Consider the following 20581-nt stretch of genomic DNA (forward strand, 5'->3'; position numbering starts at 1 on the left):
CAGTGGGAGTGGCACAAAGATGAAGGAGGAGGAGGAGAACACAACTTTGGCATCGAAGGGACAACAAAAGTGATAAGATATTGATCCAGGACCTTATTGATAGCTCAAATTTCAAAGTGTTCGAAAGAGTGTCAAACCTGAACGACCAGATAGATCTCGACTTTCTGATTCCAGCGCCGCAAACGGTTTGAAAAACCGATACCGTATGAAGGAGTTATCGCAATTTGAAAAGTCCAGTAAACTGTAATTTTTGGACATTTGACCAAGATTAATTTGGTTTTAAGCGCTAAACCTTTCCTTAAGCGCCTTTCTTAAAAGTGTGAATTAAGCACGTGGGTAGTATTCGGAAAGTAGAAACTGGTATCTCATGAGCCCTAAAGGTGGGAAGCGGTATTCCTAAATTTCATGCGATTACCCTTAGCGTGCTACACTTAGCACGGGAAAACTGCTTTATCGTGCGCTCTCGACCTGATATCGGTCGTGCAAGATTTCATGTGAGATTGCGAGATAGCCGTTCAATTGGACGGGTCACGTAGACAGTGGAGATTGGCCAAGCTAGTTGGCGAGTGGGTGACGCGATAACCATTGGATTGGATGGGATAGATTGACGGTGGAGATCGTTCGAGTTAGTTGGTGAGCGGACGATGCGATATCCGTTGGATTTGGAGAAGTGAGATCAATGGCGCAGATTGAAGCGCTTGATAAAAGGGAAAGTTAAAGAAGGATCGAGCGAGATTGATCGATGGTGGAGATTCTGCTAAGTAAATAGTCCCACGTGGTTGCCGATTAATACGACCACCAGAGCTATGCGGGATTCTCCCTAATCGCCGGGGCTTATACCACCATATATGCGTGCCCAACAGTTACGATTATGTTAACGGTTACCTCCGACGGTCAGCATGGTGGAGTGACTAAACTTAAGCGGATATGCTAAATTTAATTGGAGTTAACTGCAGCTCACCAAATTTGGTGGAGTATCCCTAGGGGATATTGCTTAAATGCACTCCAGGAGTAGTTTTCGACCAGAGAGCCAGAGAGCAGAAAGAGAGGGAGGGAGTGAAACAAGAGGCTAGCTAGGCTAATTGGAGCCTTTTGAAGCCAATGGAATAGTCTAGAGAAGCTGAAGAAGTCATCTTCATGGAGATTTTCATCTAGGGAGATTTTGGAGCTTAGGGCCACTAGGAGTTGGAGGCAGTTGTAGGAGCTACCAGTACTTGTTCTCAGCGAACCAATAGTCATTCCTGACTGTAATGAGCCTTTTAAATCCATTGCAAGGATTTGCAGAAGCATTTAGAGACTTCTAAAGGCCGAGATGCTACAGGGAAGTTTCAGGCAGCCCAGTGCCAACCATGGAGGAAGGCCTAGTTTGGGGATGCAGTGCTCATTTTGAGCAAATGTTCAGTCTATTTTCGGTGTTTGATATGTGCTGGAGACAGGAGATGAGGTTTCAGTGACAGTTGGAGAATTTTGAAGGAGTTAGTGCCATCAAGAAGCTCAGGGTAGCTCAGAGCACTGATTGAAGGAATCAAGTCTAAGGGAGCTTAGATCTGTTTGCAGAGTGATGATAACCATGACAGGGATATAGATGGTATTCTAAGCCCATTGGTTCAGTTCAGTAACCTTTGGAGTTAAGTGTGGAACTTGTAAAAGAAACTTTACCATAATCCCAAAGAGCCAAGTCAAGATGAAAAAAGCTCAAGGAGACGTAGCCCACAATATTCGGGTGAACTCCTAGATTAAATTTGCTGTTATGTGTGGTTGTTTATTTGCTGCATTATATGGCTGTTATATGTGTTTAATATCAGCGACACAAATGGACTTAAAGCACTTAAACAGTTAAAAGAAAAGATACACCTGTTTCAAGTATTTAATTCCGCAAATGTCATATATAAGCTAGATCATTTATTTGTTAAACTGATTGGGAGGTTCTTGTAAGCATAACAAGTTATCAAACTCCCATTTCAGATCAAAAAGCTAAAGTGAAAGAAGGACATTTCGAAGGTGAAATGTTTCAGTTGTGGCGAGATGGGCCACTATGCATCCCCGTGTCCTTTGAAGAAAAAGGACAAGAATGAGAAACATGATCCTAAGGCTGTTTCAGCAAAGATTAACGAGGATGAGTTTGCCATGAGTGCCCACGCATCTCCAGGAGGGAGATGGGGCGATATTGAGCTCTAGTCGGGAGGACTACATGTGGGCAGTATCCTTGAGGAGTCCAGCTCTTGATCAATTCCTTGCTACGGGAGCCCAAGATTCAATAGTAGTGAGATGGAATTAGTGTCAGATGATGCAGTGGAGTGTTTGGAGGACATATGCAATGGCTTGGGACTAGAGATTGATCAACGCAGATCAAGGTTGGCAGTAGTGCAGTTGGCACAGTGCAGAAGTCAGTAGCAGCGCAGAAGATTTAGAGGGTCAACAACAATCAGACACCAACATTCATTGTATTATGTTGAACACAGTTAAGTTCAGCTAATTTTGGATGTTTTGCAATTGCTTCTCTCAACAACTGAGTTGCAGTATAGATGCAGTGTTAGTAGTGACAGTGCTAGTAGCATAGAAAATGCAGGTGTTTGAGAGGGAGTTGTAGTACAGATACAATAGTGGCAATGGCAGTGTCATGGGCAATAGTACAGTAGCAGTAGCAACACAATGTTGGTGGCAGCAGCAGTGCAGAAAGGAGGTGCTTCAGAAATAGAGCAGCATGCAGGTGGACATTGTTGCTAGAGCACTTTCCAAGCTAAGAGGGAGTGTTAGTTTTTGGTAGCATCAGAAGTTCTCTAGCCTTGAAAATTGGTGGAGAGGCTAAGGCACATGAGTTCTAAAGAACCCAAAAACCGTTTGGTGAAATTCCACCTGGATTGTATTTTATTAAAATAATTAATATTTTTAATGGGGTCCCTAAGTATAAACTTAGGGAAATTAAAATATTAATGGATATTAATCAAAATATGGGTGAGAATAATTTAGGAGGATCAAGTCATGTTTTAGTCTTAGCTGTTGATTAGATACTTAATCTCGACCGTTGAAGACTCAACAGGAAAAGTATAAAATGGAGGTTTGGGGTTCATTTGAAAACACACACAAAGAGAGAGAATTGATCTGGAGTTCAATTTCTGGGGCTAGGAAGCTGAGAAATTCGAACTAAGTGATCATTCAACAGTAGAGGGGCAGTGAGAATCTGGAAGGAGTTTCTAGAGAATATTGACAGAGAGGGGGAGAGAGCTTGCAGAGAGGTAGCGCAGTAGCCGGGAGAGTTGAAACTGGGTTAGTCTGGGCCCACGCAGCCATGATGCAGAGCCAGAAGGGCTAGCACAGAGCAGAAAAGCTGCCTATCACGCAGAATCCAGAACTACTGGGAACAACCAGAATTGTCGGAACAGCCGGGATAGCTGACGCAGGGCTAGCGTAGAAATAACCGGGGCCAACCAGTCTTGTGCTGGATCAGTGGAAATTTTGTCGGGTGAAGTGAGGTAAAATTCACTCAGATTTTCCGCCAGTATTTTCTCTGTAAAGAATTGCTAGATGAGCATCCTAGATTTGTATTCAGATATTTCTTCCACATAATAATAAACCCTCAGAATTCTTGCACCGGTTTTCCCGCATTGGGTTTTTTCGGGGACTATTATGTCCAAAAATAAGTGTGTTCTATGTATCTTGTTCTTTGCTCTGTTTTCTGTTTCATGAGATCAAATATTTAACTAGTGTAGGTTGCAAAAGTAATTTGCTTCAATAGTCAAAAGAATAACTTAATGAATGTAATTTAAAAATCAAGTAGGTGAAGTAGATTCAGATTTGCTGCAGTAGGGGTTCCTTCGAGTCTAGGAATTTTCACAATTATCTCATTTTTCAGTAAACCAAAGTTTTGCAATGTTAAGCAATCATGCACGACACATTATTTACTTGGTAGCTTTTCTAGTGAACATTGAAAATCTAATCCTTTTATTTCTTGATTGTAAAATGCCAAGAAATATTGCTAAATTTTTTTGAGCAAGCCCTTGCTTGCCCTTGCTTGCTTCCTGTTGGTCTCCTTCCCACAACCTACCTTGGAGCCCAACTACAAAACAGTTAAGGGAAGGTCAAAATTAGATTAGGCATTTAATTTAAAAACAACCAAGATCTTTGCATTTTCACATTAGTCTTAGGAATTGCATTTCATATAGGATAGTAACGCATTAAAGCAACAGTTGTCCATCTGGTACTTGGTCTCAATTTTATAAAGCAAGAGTGTTGACTCCATAAGGCACTGGTCTCAAATATATAAATTCAATCTAATCCTTAAAATCTTGCTAGATTTAAACAAGTGCTTGACCACTCAACTGTCTCCCAGACTAGTTGGTTTCCAACTTGTCCTTCATCATCTCATTTCCATAGGGTCTACCCCCCATAGTTTGCTGTTGGGAGACAACTAGAACAGAGAGGTTGGGGATGATCTGAGTTGTTGCGGTGCCCATACAATTTGAGCGACAACATTTCCCATTGACCTATTTGTAGTCATCTGTTAGACATTAATTAAATTATCTCATCTTATCTTATCTGCAGTCTTTTATTCGATGCAAAACATAGAAAGAATTTTATCTGTATGGTTTCTGCTACATTAGTTTCTGAGCATTAAATTTACATGAGGTGCGCGCGCCGCGCACAACTGTGGAGTTTTGGTTTTTTAGTTAATTCATGGAATACAGACTTTAATGTACCTTTTAGGCCGTGTTAGGGTGTGTTCTTTCTTTGTTGCTTATATATTTATGGCAGTTCTTTTTGTAGAAGTGTGTTTTTTCGGTTAACTTTTGTTCTTATAAGTATTTATATATGCGCAGGTGAGGAGTTACTGATGTCTGAAATGGAATGGACTCCCCCTCATAAAATTGATGAAAACCTTTGGAGGAATAGAGAGCAGATCGAGGAAATATTATTTTTACTTGACAAAAGAAATTGGCCAATGAAGGTGAAGTGACAGTTGTACTTTTTCTGATATTTATGACGGTCTTAGGAAATGTTGCTTGTTTTCTCCAAATATTTGTTGATGCAAACTTCTTGGATCGTGGTTACAATTTGCAAAGTCGTATCCAATATTAGTGTCCAGGGAATTGTGTATGTTCCTTTCTATTGCATTTTTCTTCTGAAGATTTTGTGACAAAAGTTGAAATTTGAAACTTAAAATTTTCCCTATACTGTTACTCTGATTGTTAGCATTAAAGTATCCCAGGTTTGATTATGTCAGGGCCTGGGAGGGTGTGTGTGTGTGTTTTTGTGTGTTTGGAGGGTCTTCAGGTGAACTACCATAAAAGCAAAAAAAAGCACAAAACTTAAGCTTCACTTCTTTGATATTTGCCAGCTAAAGGCACATGCAACTTCAGCAGATACAGCTATCGCTACTACAGTTGAAAGACTTGATGCTGAGATGCATAGCATTTTGACCGCTGTGCAGTCTTTTCAATCGGCAAGCACCGAAAAAATAATTAATATGGGTAAGCTTTCTCCCAAATGCAATCTATAAGACCAGACATTTCTAGTAAAATAGCCCCCCTTTGATAAATGGGGAAAAATTGTCCAGCAATGTTGAGAATTAATTGACGACATGGGTAAGAGAGGTATATTGCTTCAATTTTACTGTCTTTGCTTTTTCTGTAAAATTACTCTCCGAGATAGTTTCAGCTCTTGGCAGCAAAAGGAAAGATTGCTTGCTCTCATTTATCTTAGAGAATTTCAATGCAGGGTGCATTAGCGTAACTGCTACAAAAGGGGTGACATGGCTTTTTCTCCCTTATATCATTGCTTCAAATTCTGTTGTTTATTGGTGATTCATGATTGATGGTTTTAGTTGTCTGTGATAATTGCTGATTTGATTGGTGCAATCATCAGTTTGCAAACTCTCGATGTGCATGATAGTTTTTGAGGAATTTAATGACCTGAGCCAGATTTATGTTTTTATACATCTTCATTGTCAAATGACTGCCTTGAAAATAAGTAGAAGAAAATGTTCAAAATCCTGGAATTGTATTTAACATCTAGAAAGGCCTTTAACACTGATTGCTTCTAGTTCTTTCTATGATGTCATTAAGGCAGCCAATTTTTAGTGGCCTGAAGACTATGCAGGAGAGGAAAAGACCTTGTCTCTTATTGATTAATATAGATTGAAGTATGGACGTGATTATCAAATATGAATACATGTTCATATTCGGCACATAGTATTGCTGAATGTTAGTTCTGGCAATTAATGAGCACATGCATGTGAAAATTTCTAAATCTACACATCAGAAATCCTACTGCAATCACTGGTTTATCATCTCCTACTTGTTCTTTATATTCAAAGTGTTATTTAATTACTTAAACAAAGATTAAACACCATTGCAGCCTACACATACATACAGATCACGAACTGAAATAAACTGAGACAATCACACAAGGTACACCATTATTTTTGGACAATCGTCCCCAGAAAAACCCAATTCGGGAAAACTGGTGCAACATATAGAGGGTTTCTATTATCAAGCAGATTTTTGAATACAACTAGGATTCCAAATCCGGCTCACCCAATAGAGAATAAACCTGGCAGAAGTACCTCTATCCAGAGACAGATATTTTGACAATCCAACAACTGGATGATCAAACCCCACAGATGACAACTGTTGTTCCTAGCGCTGGGCAGCGATGGTTGCCCCACAGAAAACTCCAGCGCTGCCTCTAAGGGACTGCGTCAGCGCCTCTAGCTTCTGCGTCACCCTCTCTGCTATGTATCCTCGGCCTTGGACTTAGGTCCCTCTACCGAACTGCTCCTCTCACTGCAACTCAGAACACTTAGCTCGACTTTCTCAACAAACCACGCCCCAGAAAAATCGAACTCTTTGATCTCTTGGTGTATCTCCAACTGACTCTCAAGCCTCCTCGTAAACTTTTCCTGTTGATGAATCAACAGCCGTGATCTAATCTCTAATCAACGACTAAGATTAAAACATACTTGATCTTCGTCATTTAGAACCTTCTCACCCATATTTTTATTAATACACATTAATATATTTATTTTCTTAAGTTTAGACTTAGGAACTCATTAAAAATATTAACTATTTTAATAACTCCTCATCCGGGTGGAATTTCTCTAAACGATTTCCGGGTTCTGGAGATCTCATGTGTTCTAGCCCCTCCACAAAATTTCAGAGCTAGAGCACATCCGATGCTACCCAAAATCAACGCTCCCTCTTAGCGAGGAATGTGCTCTAGTAACACTTCTCAACAGAAGTACTACATTGATTCACTGCATAGGTCCACTGTGCTGCTGATGCTTGGCTTGATGCTCTTCATCCACTGCACTGCTGCTTCTTGTACTGCTTCCCATGACTCTGCCACTGCCATTGCTACATCTGTACTACAGCTCTCTCTCAAAGTGCTGCCTCATGCTGCCCATAGCACTGCCATTGCTAACTGCTACACTACAATTCAGTTACTAAGAAGTAACTGAAACTTTACCCAAACACTGACATGCTGGTCGGTCTGGATGCCTCGTGATGCTGAAGCTACCTCTGCTACTAATCTGTGTTGGCCCTCTGCTGCCACTGCGCTGCTGCAAACTGCTCTGTGCCTCTCGCACTGCTACAACATCGACTGTGCTGCCTCAGACTTTGGCACTCTAGCAATGCCACTGTCGCTCTATCACACCTTGCTCCAACTGACACCTGTCATTTTGCCACTGTCATTAAGGGCTCCCATAGACATATGTGATCCAAGAGTTTGGGCACCTCAAGGATCCTGCCCCTACATGTAGTCCTCCTGACTACAACTCGATGTCACCCCACCTCTTCTCTAGAGGTGCATGAGCACTCATGGCACAATCGTCATCCTCGCCTTCCTTGTCCGCTTTCGCTGGAGTAGCCTTCGATTCAGAAGCTTCCCCCTTGCCCTTCTTCCGGGGGCACTAAGTGGCATAATGTCCCAGTTCCCCATAGTTGAAGCATTTGACCTTGGTGATGTCCTTCTTCTTCCTCTTCTGCTGCACTTGCTGTCCTGACGATGCGAGAGCTGCATCCTCCTCCTCCTCCTTCTTGACTCGGGCTCCCTTGCCGCTACTCCCTGTCTTGGTCATCCTCCTGAGCTCTTCTTGTCAAAGAGTTGCCCACATCTCCTCCAATGTTTTACGACTCCGACTCCGACTCCGACTCGGCCGAGGATCGACTCCGACTCCGACTCCGAAACGGTAATGACTCGGCCGGTTCGATTTCAATGACTCGGTCGTTGTAAAAAATACATTAAATATTTATTTTTTTTATTAAAAAACATAATTTTAAATATTTTAAACATAATTTTAAAGATTTTCATTCATGTTTCCAAACACACAACATTATAATATAGATGGAAGACAACTTTGTATCCATCTGGCCCACATTTGCCAAAAGAAACCTAGCTGCAGGCACCGAGGGTATCAAACCCTATTACAAGCTTTAAAGGGGACATTTACCCTTGACGCTGGGGGTTTAATAGATTTATTGTTGTTAATCATCTATACTGATATTTTATTTACAGGCCTAGAGATGAATTTTTGAGGGATTGGTGTGAGTTTACATTGAGAATTTGTCATTTGTGACTATCCCTGTTGATTTACAGGCCTGATTATCTTTCCTTACCCTGGCCACTGGCTTATTGGGCATTATCACAGGTCTAAAAGGCTTATTTCTCTTTTCTGCAGCCTTGTTCAGCCTTGTCTCCCTCAGCCACCAGCATCTACAGGGTCTCTTCCTTAATGTATACAGTACAGGGCCAATAAATTTGTAATTGCAGTCTCAGCGTTGCATTCTGAAGGGGTCACATTGCCAAATTGGAGTCCAACATTCATATCCAGGCTGATTCAATGTTCACTGTACCATATCTTAGGCCTGGTGTTTTCCTTTTGTCTCTGAAGCTCATTGTTAGTTGACTTATGCGATAGTAGATAGCATTATTTCTCTCTTTGTGAGTTATCTTTTAGATGCATTAATTTGTCAAATTGAAAAATCACTGTTAACAATAGCAATTATCTATCTCATTATATTGTGATTTCACTTGTCCTTCTTGCTGTCATAAAACGTCTAAGTGAAATTTCTACACACAGTACACATTAAGAGGCATCCAATTCCTATATACATCAGGCGGTTGTCAATTAATTAACTTAAGGACATTCATTCATGATCATTGTTTGAACATTTTCTCTGGTCTGTTCTAACATCATGATCAATACAAAAGGCTGTTACAATATCTCAGCATTCTGAAGCTAACAGTGGTGAGAGCATGCTCCAATACGTCTAATTTGCAATATATAAGTCTCTGTTATGAATTTTTTTATCATTTACGCTGCCCAGCCGTCCCAACAGCGACTCAGCCAGCTACCCGGCCGGGTTGACCGAGTCACATATGACTCGGTCAACCGAACCGGGTAGCTGGCCGAGTCACTCCCCAGGCCTTTGACTCGGTTCGACTCGGCCGAGTCAGAGTCGATTCGGCCGTTTTGTAAAACAATGATCTCCTCCCAACTGGGAGAGTTGCTCTACCCAAGATACTTTGGACAAAGGTCTCCAAGTCCTCGGTGACTGCATTCAGGGCAGTGCTGACCATGAACTCAGGATCTGGTGTAGACCCCATGGAAGTTAGCTGGTCACGAATCCCTTGCAACCTAAGAAGGAAGGGATCGATCTCTTCTCCCTTCTGCATCTGGTACTGTCTCAATTGATTTTCTAATAGCACCTTCCTTTGAACGAAAGATCCCTGATACAAGGTATTCAACGCCTCCCACATCTCCCTTGTTGTGTTCTTCTCAACAATGTGTGGTACAACGTAATCTTTGTCCATGTCTAGGATCATGCACTTGGCCTTAGCCTGGGCCTCCTCGTACTTCTTCATCGGATCAGCGTCGACTGACACAACAACTACATTCATGGCATAGTCCTTGATGCGATGTTTTTCTAGGATGGCTAGGATATTGGCCTTCTGGATGACAAAATTGGATGCTCCATCCAATCTATTCTGATCCCTCAACCCATTCATTGCCATCTCTGCTCAAAAATAAGACTGGTTCTCTTCTCCTTCTCCTGCTATCAATCTAGCAAGACTTGGATCTGGATTTCTTTGGCGCTAGAAATCCTCTAGGGAATAAGCTCCTCTAGACTCCTTCTGAGTCTTGAGTTCTTTCATGGAAATCCTCCTACCAACTGTCAAATCACTTCCTCTCCAATCCTCCTTTGCTGCTGCAAACCGAATATAGATTTCTTTGGCTAGAAATCTATCAAGGCAGTGACTCCCTCTACCTCGACTCTATCTCCACAGACACTGTTCTACACCAACATAAATAGCATCCCACCAGCTCCTGAAATCGAATTTGCTCTGATTCCTCAGCCTCGACAACTGACTGATTCGAACTTCTCAGGCTCTGTGCTGCCATAGAGAGTTGACACAGTCACTGTGTGGTCTCCTCTCTAGCTTTGCGTCACCCTCTGCAGGCTTGAAATGCTGACGCAGGCACTACGTTAGCCTCTGCGTCACCTCCTCTAACTTTGCGTCACTACTGCAGCTGCTCCTTTGCCTCTGAAACAATGCTGTCACTTGGGACAATTGCTTCTTTGCAACAAATTCTCTAGATTTCTCGGCTAGTGTCTTCAGTATCCTATGATCTGCAATGCTCTGATACCATGTGAAAAATTCTGAATCTACACATTAGAAATCCTACTGCAATCACTTGTTTATCATCTCCTACTTGTTCTTTACATTCAACAAGTTATTTAATTACTTAAATAGTGATGAAAACACTATTGCAACCTACACATACATACAAATCATGCACTGAAATAAACTGAGACAATCACACAAGAGACACTGTTATTTTTGGACAATCGTCCCTGGAAAAACCCAATTCGGGAAAATCGGTGCAACATATAGAGGGTTTGTATTATTAAGCAGATTTCTGAATACAACTAGGGTGCCAAATCCGGCTCACCCAACAGAGAATAAACCTGGCAGAAGTATTTCTATCCGGAGACAAATATTTTGACAATCCAACAACTGGATGATCAAACCCCACAGATGACAAATGCTGTTCCCAATGCTGGGTAGTGATGGCTGCTCCAAGCTTTGCGCTGGGCCTGGAATTGCATCACCTCTTCTAGGAGCTGCGTCACCCTCCCAGTGAGCCTCCCTTACTTAGAAGTCAATATGATGAACTGCTGCTCTCTCTGCCCCACAAAAAACTCCAGCGCTGCCTCTAAGGGACTGCGTCAACCCCTCTAGCTTCTACGTCACCATCTCTGGAGTTGCGATGTCTCTCCTGTTGCTGCTTTGCCTCTCGGCTATGTATCCTCGACCTTGGATTGAGGTCCCTCTGCCGAACTGCCCCTCTCAGTGCAACTTAGATCACTTAGCTCGACTTTCTTAGCAAACCACGCCCCAGAAAAATCGAACTCTTTGATCTCTTGGTATATCTCCAACTGACCCTCAAACCTCCTCTTATACTTTTCCTATTGATGAATCAACATCTGTGATCTAATTTCTAATCAACGGCTAAGATTAAAACAGGCTTGATCCTCGTCAATTAGAACCTTCTCACCCATATTTTTATTAATACACATTAATATTTTTATTTTTCTAAGTTTAGATTTAGAAACTCATTAAAAATATTAATTATTTTAATAACTCCTCATCCTTGTGGAATTTCTCCAAATGATTTCTGGATTCTGGAGATCTCATGTGTTCTAGACCCCCCACAAAATTTCGGAGCTAGAGCACATCCGATGCTACCCAAAATCAACAATGCATCCTATGTACTTGTTTGTCACAATGCTTGTCTCTGCCCAGATTCCATTGCCAGTAAATAGAAGAAGAAAATTGCAAATGTTGAGTTTCATGGAGGTTTAAACTTCCCAAATCTTTTGTGTGTATAAATGGTGCAAAATACATGTATGGCATAAATATATCACTGCTTTAAGCTGGCAGTTTGAACAATATCTCCTCATCTAGAACCATCATATTTGTTATCACCTGGAAATACCCTTGCTGAATAAACCCAAAGTTGTTTGGATGACTTTAGGTAGTATGGTTGTGCCATTGATTTAACTTCCTCTCACTTTTAAAATGGTTTGCATGCCAATTTGAGGTGGTTACTTGTTGACCACTGGAGTGGCACCTGATGATTATATGAAGACTCTATGCTCAAGGATGATCCAGAGGACACTTGTACCATCAGATATCACCAGTCAACAAAGTTTTTAAACTCTACTTCTATCTGCTCATCATCTTTCTTATACCCAGATTCCACACCCTACGGGGAATTGTAATAAGTGATACTAGTAATGATGAGTTTTGAGTTTGTAGCAGGCATAGGATGTTGGGACTCTATCAACAAACAAGTACACCTTTGAGTGTTTTTTTTATCTGGTTAATTATCTCTTCTTTTTCAGAGGCAGATAATTTTCTAGGTTTTTTCACTCACGTTTTACCCCAAAGTCGGGGTCACTGTTTGAAGGTTGAGCCCTTGACACATTTTAGTGTCTAGAGTCGATGTATATTACCATACTAGATCACACAAATTTTTTTGTGGAATTTGGTTAGGTCTAGGTAGTCATTTTTTAATTTTTTAGATTTTCCGCAGGTCAAAAATTGCAAATAAAATTGTAATAAGTGTAGTCTAGAGAAGTTGTATGGGGTATGAGTAATCAAAATTACACCTCTCACCCTCAACTTTCTACTCTGACACACTTTGAGGGGTTAATAATGTGTTTTGGACCCTCAAAACCCACTTTCCTAAGTTTAGTGGGAAATCTGGTCATTAATTAAGCCAAAAATTAAATAAATGGAGAAAATAAATATTCATATATGCTAAATGTTGTGGAAATGAGGTGGAAAATTATGGGGGAGTTAAAGTGAAGTCCTAAGGTGATGTAGACTCTTAAACTCAAGGAAAGGACATGTGCTCAAATAAAATTGAATTTCTGACATTAAATGAAAAAGCTGCTTGGAAATTCGAATTTGTGAAGTTAATGCACATTTGGGAGGATTTGGGAAAATATTTGGTGGAGATTTTTGTGGGAAATTGTCCCCACATGGGTTACCACCCATATACACTTGTCATTCCACCATAAAATTCGAATTTGGCACATAAGGGAAGAAGAAAATGATGTCCACTTGTCAGAATTCGATTTTTACACTTGGCATTGGAGCTTCATTCATCAAATTCTAATTTCTCTTTGGAATTGTCACCTCATGTGACTTGTTTAATCACTTTTACATTTGGATTGGCTCCAATGCCATTTGTCATTGTCATTCTTCATTGGGATTCGCTCCCAACTCTCTATATAATAGAGCCATGGGATCTCACATTGTATAAGATTGTTACTAGCTATTGTGCTTGCGGAAGCGTTGTTGCCTTGTACAGTTTCAGAAATATCAATAAAGACTTTGGGATTTCATTCAGGAGGTGTTCCTCCTTTTCGAGTGCGATGAATTGTTGAGCATTGGTATAATTCCTTTTACTTATGCTTTGATCTAATTCGCTTCCATATGCTCTTGTAGATTTGTTAATGTAGAGCTATCTTGCATTGACATTTGATTTAGAAGTATGCTTTAGGTATAAAATGCTCTAGTTGGTTTTAAATAAATTTCTAGATTTTCTTATCATTGTTATTGCTAAATCTATATGGAACTAATTATTGATTGAAGTTTTGTAGAGGGAACAATCTTGTTGGGATTACAGAATCAAGCATGAGGGGAAGTCTTTGGAGAGACCAACCCACTCTTGATACATTCTTAAAGGAGCTCTCATTTGTTCTTTGAACCTTCATAGTCTTATTTTACAAAGTGGTTTTGCAGGGATTTCGGCACATAGCTTGTACACAAGCTGAGAACTTCTAAATTTAAATCTCTTTTAAAAAAACATTGTACTTCATTTCTTTCATTTGCTATCTAAGAGCTTGAAGATGGCCAAGCAAAAATGAGAGTTTACTCACTTTTTAGCTTAGCCTTTTGTAAATTATAATTGTACATATACATTTTATCTCACTGATTTTTCCATTAATACTTAAATTATTTTGCAGCCATTGTTTGGATTGTTTGCTAACTCTTGTGTGGTAGATTTTGAAGAGCAACTTCCGGCAACATCTAACAAGTGTTTGTAGGACCTTTGGCAAGTGTTGGGGGTTTGATTTCCAAGGATGTCGTGAGCCCTTTTGAGGTTTATTTTGGCCAAGTCAAGTTCACTAGAGGGCTGCCCATTTTCCTCTTTAAGCTGTGGGCATTTGGAGGAAAGTCACACCGTGTTTTCCTTGCATAAGTTTTGTGAGACCTTGTCACTACTTTCTCAAGAAAGGAGGTCTAGTGTCCAAGTTTCAAGCAATTATTGTGAGGACTCTCCTTGAAGTATAGTTGAGAACTTTGAAGGACCCTTTTCTCATTGTAATATTAATAAAAGATCTAACTTGCTTGTGGGAGCTTGGGATTTTTCCCATGGTATCCTATGTCCCCATTTAGAGGGAGGCTTCTCTTAGGTGGATTGACATTTGCATGGTTTAAGCTTTCATACTTCATTCACTTACATGCATGCTTTAATTGAGAATTAACACAACCTCACTATCACATTTCATTAAGTTAAAGTTTGTTACAATTTCATTTGAGCTTTGCATTTTCTTTCTCATTGTTGCTTGGAGCTACAAGCTTACACTTTACTTTGGGCAATTCATCCTTTACATGCAAGCATTTTATATTCTTAACAAACTTTGATTTGTTTCCATTTACCTTGGTAAATTGTTTCATGAGCACTTGAATACATGCTTCAATTTTATGCTACATTGTTATCTTGAATATTGGAGCAATTTATTGTCATTATTTATTTGAAACAAATTTTACTTTCAAGCAAATTACTTGTATCATTTTAATTCATTGATGAAACACATGCAACACTTGTAAGCTAATTTTATTCCTCCAATTGAAGTTATAATTGCAACTTATGTTGAACACTATTTCATTTTCAAGCATTGCAAATCAATCTCTTTGAAGCATTTGCATGTATCATTATTTTAATTTGGAGAATTAACACAATTTGCATTTCATCTAGGCATTTTAGTGTAGGAAGGCCCCAAGCCTCATTAAAATTTTACGTCCAACATAAATTGGTTGAAGTAGACATCGTGGGGATCCTCCACTCCTCTATTGACTCCTCACTGTGAGATCCATATCATTGGGCGAGGGTGAGGTCTAAGGATGGAAGAGTTAAATTGTAATCTTGTTGTAGAACTAATTAATAAAATTAACCAAGAGCACTTTCCATTACATTTACTTTACTTGTTTCTTGATGGTTTGAGTTTTCATATGCAAAGTCTATTCCAAAAGCAAATATTGTAATCATTTCAAACAAGTGTTTTCTATTCATGTTTCAAGTCTAATTGCATATTGATGTCTTGGTTTAACACTTTTTTTCTTTTACATTTCCAAATTTATTACTAATTTTTGGGTTTTGGCAAGATATGTTTCACATGTTTTGATTTATAAAGTTGATTATCTCAAAATCATTTTGTATCTTATATATCTTGTGCTAACAATTCTTATTTACATTTTAGGGTGACTTTGTTTTCTCTTTTGAGAGCATTGCATTTTACTTTGAGCAAATGTATCTTTAAATTGTTGAGAAAATTCCTTATAAGGCACTGGTTTTATGGTTTTTAATCATATCAATGATTGACATTGTTATTTCAAGTTGCTCACTTCATATTTTCTCATAAATCCTTAAAAGTAATCCATTTTCACTATAACACTCTCCTAGAAACTCACATCTTTTAACTTAACTTTTCATTACAGACCACCCCCCCAGCTAACCTAGGAGATAGCTCAAACAGAGAGAGTCGGGATTAGTGTGACAACCCCTTCTCGGAGTTCCCTGCCACCAACCACACCTTGTGGGGTTGAAGGCTTTTTCTCACTGACTTGTAGGTAGGTGAAGGCGGCAAGGTCAACAGTACCCATTCCTAAATGAGTTGAGGCTTTAGTTATGAACTCCTGGAGAACGTAATAACTCAAATTGCAACGAAAGCTTGTTGATTTGCAATAAAATACCTAAAATTTTGCAACTTCTTCAAATTAACAAGCATTATCTTCAAAGTTATGATTATATATGTTAAAAAGGCAAGAGTTTTCATATATTTGTGATAATCTCCCCTGTTTCTGCAATAAGAGTTGCATTATTATGAGCTAAATTGACCAAAACAAAACACTCTAAATCGACATTTTACAGGTGATACAAAGTATACCCCTTATAAATTTGCAACTAAGTAAAAAAACTAGTAATTATATTCTATTATTTTTGCCTTAAAAATGTTTATAAGTTCGGCTATTTTAAAAGATGACTGGTGCCTTGCCCTTAGAATTATGGAGTGAAGTGAAGAGAAAACTTTCTAGTTGAAAGATACCATATTCAAAATCTCACAAGTTAATGTATGCTCATATTTGTCACGAAATGATGCTGATTTGATCTTCATCATTCAAAGTTGTAGAAAGAAGAAAAATCCAAGCAAGTTGGATGCAAGTCAATGTTCAAGTGCAATAGATACAAACACTAATTTATGAAAATTGATAATTACTTCTAATGATGTAGATATTATTTTAACACCTCTAGTATTATCATCAAGCAATTACACTTCAGAAATTCAACCAGGAATGCACAAGGACAGTAGAGATCATAATGCACAAAAACGACACAAGATTTACCTTGGGAAAACCCACTTGGGGGAAAAACTCGACCACCTTTTTTAGAAAGATTCTTCAATTCAATAGGAGATACACCTAATTCTGCTAGTCAATATGATGGTCAAATTGACCAACAATACAATGGTCAAACCTAGTCAAATTGTCCTCTTGTCAAGCACAACAAACTTGACCCTTCCGATCTTCCTAGGACGAATTTCAGCCTCCCAGAAATTCACTGGAAACTTGGCCCTTCTGCCCAGAATTTTGGCGCTACTGCCCAAAAGTTTGACTCGCTGCCCAGAATATGCCTAGAATAGGCTAGAAACTTGCATGTGCGATGTCAAAGAGAGATGAGAGAATATGCTTGAGATGTCTTCGTCCTTATTCTTCTTCCCCTTCGCTTGGATGCTTAGAAGATACTTTATTGTGTGAGTGATCGATTTGTGTCTTGTGGAGGAGGTTGAGTGCCTTATATATAGTGTTCTAGCTTGAATGGGTGTCTCTTCACTGGGGTTGACTTCAATTGAAGGAGGGTAGACTTGACAAGTTTGGAGCCAAAATTTCAAAAATCAAAATTTTCTCTTTTGAAACCAGCATGAAGAACATGTCTTAAATTGATCATTTCAAGGGCTAACAATAAAATGACATGAAGAACATGTCTTAAATTGATCATTTCAAGGGCTAACAATAAAATGACATGAAGAACATGTCTTACATTTTTCATTATATATTTCAAGGGCTAAAATATTAATTATGAACACTGACCATAGTTACAAAATAGTACACTCCCTCTTAGCTAGGGAAGTATTCATAATGACTATCAAATGCTCTCTTGTTGACAAATTTCTCTAAAAAAATTGTTCTTCATTTATCATCAGTATCAACATTATGTGATTACCATAATTCTGGTCAACTATATTTGACCTATGGTTAAAATCTACAGCATCAACTAGGTACCATAATTCCAGTCGGTACCATTGACCTATGGTGCATCATCACCATAATCCTGGTCGGTACTCTTGACACATGGTACAACATTAGCATTAGCTAGTTGTTGATTTGGGGTAGCATCAGATGTGCTCTAGCCACGAAAATTGGTGGAGAGGCTAAGGCACATGAGATCTCCAATACCCAGAAAGAGTTTGGGCCGAATTGGTCCAAGAATAACGGTGTCACTTGTGTGCTTGTTATGGTTCCTTCAGTTGTTGATTAGTAATGTGTTGAGCATGTACTTGTATTTATTTTCAGTATTTACATGGTAAATAACTTGTTAATTAATCAGAACAAGTAGGCAGAAATAAATAGAAAAGTACATGAAGGGTTTCTAACGGGTTAGACTTAGAAATTCCAACATGGTATCAGAGGGTGGTTGCAGATCACAGAAGAACTGAGGACATCAACCGAGTAGAGCAGCAACAGTAGAAAACAGTTGTCCCGAGTGACAGAAGCTGTTCCTAGCAGAGAAGCAGCAAGGAAGGGATGATGCAGTGCCTGCGTCATCAAGTTTGAGTTGGGAAGAGGATCAACGTAGTGGCAAAGGGGAGTAGACTCGACTTATGCAGTGCCTGATAATTTTTCTTAGTCAGGAAGGATTGACACCCGTGGCCAGGAGGTGTGGATTTTGCTAGTGCCGAGATTGGGTAGAGCCTAGAAGCTCTAACCTTCAGTTTGTTGGAGCTTAAGAGACTGTGTGTAAGTTGCAGAGTGAAGTTGGTGGGGTACTATAGTCAGAACAGTACCTAACAGGGCAAGGTCAAGGAGGAGGGAGTTGCTACCGAGGATTTCTAGCCGAGAAATCCGGATCAGTGGTGCAACTGCACTAATGATTGGAGTGGGGGCATCTCGACATTGGCAGAAGGGTTTCCAGGAGGGAAATCGAGGCTAAGAGGGAGTCACATCAAGAACTTCGAAGAGGGAAGTAGAGGAGCAGCGAGATGGAAGTGAATGGGGTAAGAAACCAGGACAGACTGGATGGAGCCTCAAACTTCGTAGTCTAGAAGGCCAGAATCTTATCCGTTCTAGACAGGAATCATGTCAAGAACTTCGCCTTGAGGATGATGTTGGGTTGTGTTATATTCTTTCCACGACTAGCCCACGTAGTCAACCGGGGGGTTAGAAGGGGGGTGGAGCCCCCCCTTCGTTGCGCCGATTGCATAGCTGGGGGAGTCACAGGGGGTTTGAGGGGTGCAAATAACCCCACTCTATGGGGTCCAAGGAATGCCTCGGAAAATTTTGTTTTTGGACCCTATATTAGGTTGGGCGGACCTACCTATGGTTTTGTGCTTGATTTTTCGCACATGGTTTTGGACGCGATGGTTTTCGGTCCATGGTTTTGGATGCAATGGTTTTCGGTCCATGGTATTGGATGCTTCAGCATGTATAAATATGTATTGTAACATTCAAAGGAACATAATGAAAAATCAAGATGGTAGTCCCGGTTTTGGGATCCAGGAGAAAATCTCTGGGTATATGTGTTTTATGTGTTATGCTCTCGCATTGTTTATTTTCTGTGCTTTAGAATTCGTATGCAAGTAATTTCTGTACGGGGTTCAAACCTACAGACGATAGCAATCCCAGTTGATCCAACTAATAACGACAAGTACAAGGAGGTAATGGCGAGGGCCAAGAGCATCATTCTTGACGGGGTCAAGGACCATGTAGTACCACATATTGCCGAAAGGGACACGACAAATGAGATGTGGGAGGCCCTAAAGAAATTGTACTAGCATACTTCTGTGCAGAGAAGGATGTTACTAGAAAATCAACGACGGTCATATCGGATGCAGAAGGGAGAACAGATCGACACTTTCCTCGGTCGATTGAAGGAGATTCGAGATCAGCTGACTTCCATAGGGGCCGCGCTGGATCAACAATTGATGGTGAGAACAACCTTAAACGCAGTCTCTGAAAACTGGGAGGTGTTTGTCCAGAGCATACTCGGCAGGGCGACCCTTCTAGATTTGGAGGAAATGTGGGCGGCTCTTCGCTAAGAAGAGATCAGAAGGTTGAGCGAGGCGGGAAGTAGCGGCAAGGGGATCAGAATCAAGAAGGAGGAGGAGGAGGATGCTGCCTAGCATCTGAGGGAAAGCAGGAGAAACGGAAGAAGGACCTCTCCAAGATCAAATGCTTCCATTGTGGAGACTTGGGTCATTATGCGACCCAGTGTTCAAGGAAGAAGAGCAAGGGAGAGGCCTCCGAGGCCAAGACTGCGCCAACAAGGGCAGAGAAGGAAGTGGAGACAGGCAATGACTGTGCCATGAGTGCGCACACACCGCTTGAGCAGAAGTGGGGAGACATTGAGCTATAGTCAGACGGACTACAGGCGATGAGGGGAAGGATCCTCGAGGTACTCAGTCTCTTGGATTAGACCTTGCTACAGGAGCCCGAAAGAGGAGTAGCGGTACTGGAAAATGTCAGTAGAGACGGATGCGGAAGGAGCGATGGAGGGAGCTACGATGCAGGATTCCCAGGATAGCATGAGGCAGCAGTGTGAGAAGCACGGGAGTGTTGCACCAGTGCAAGATGGCACAAAGAGGTGTGCAACGGTGCGAGATGCATGGAATAATTGTAACAACGCAGAGGTCAAAGAGGGAGCACTTGTCAGCGACAGAGGGAGCTTCAACATCATGGGTCTCTAGCCTGACGGAGATGTCAGAGTTGGGAGATCAATTATTTACTTCTCAGTGACTGGGTTGCAGTGCAACAGTTAGCAATGACAGTGCTATGGGTAGCACGATGCAACATAATGAGAGGGAGTTGTAGTACGGATGCAGCAGTGGCAATGTCAGGGCCATGGGTAGCAATACAGGATGCAGTAGTGCAGATGATGGGTAGCAGGGCTAACATCAGCACAGGGACCAATGCCGGATGATCAGGGTGATACTCAGTGAGGAGTATT

At 40.6% G+C, this 20581-nt stretch overlaps 1 protein-coding gene across 2 annotated transcripts in view; it reads left to right on the top strand.

Moving 5' to 3' along the window:
* The window catches only part of LOC149158982 (retinal-binding protein), a 271407-nt gene that overhangs the window by 4193 nt on the left and 246633 nt on the right, over positions 1 to 20581 (top strand). For both annotated transcript variants that reach the window (XM_089436385.1, XM_089436384.1), the window contains exons 2-3: positions 4818 to 4945; positions 5336 to 5468. In XM_089436385.1, the coding sequence (XP_089292511.1) occupies positions 4818 to 4945; positions 5336 to 5468 (261 nt within the window). The remainder of the gene's footprint in view (positions 1 to 4817; positions 4946 to 5335; positions 5469 to 20581) is intronic.

Source organism: Pinus tabuliformis, chromosome 5_2 (assembly GCF_031772625.1).
Source record: "Pinus tabuliformis cultivar Carrire ecotype Pingquan chromosome 5_2, CPIR1, whole genome shotgun sequence".
In the NCBI taxonomy this organism is placed as follows: domain Eukaryota; kingdom Viridiplantae; phylum Streptophyta; class Pinopsida; order Pinales; family Pinaceae; genus Pinus; species Pinus tabuliformis.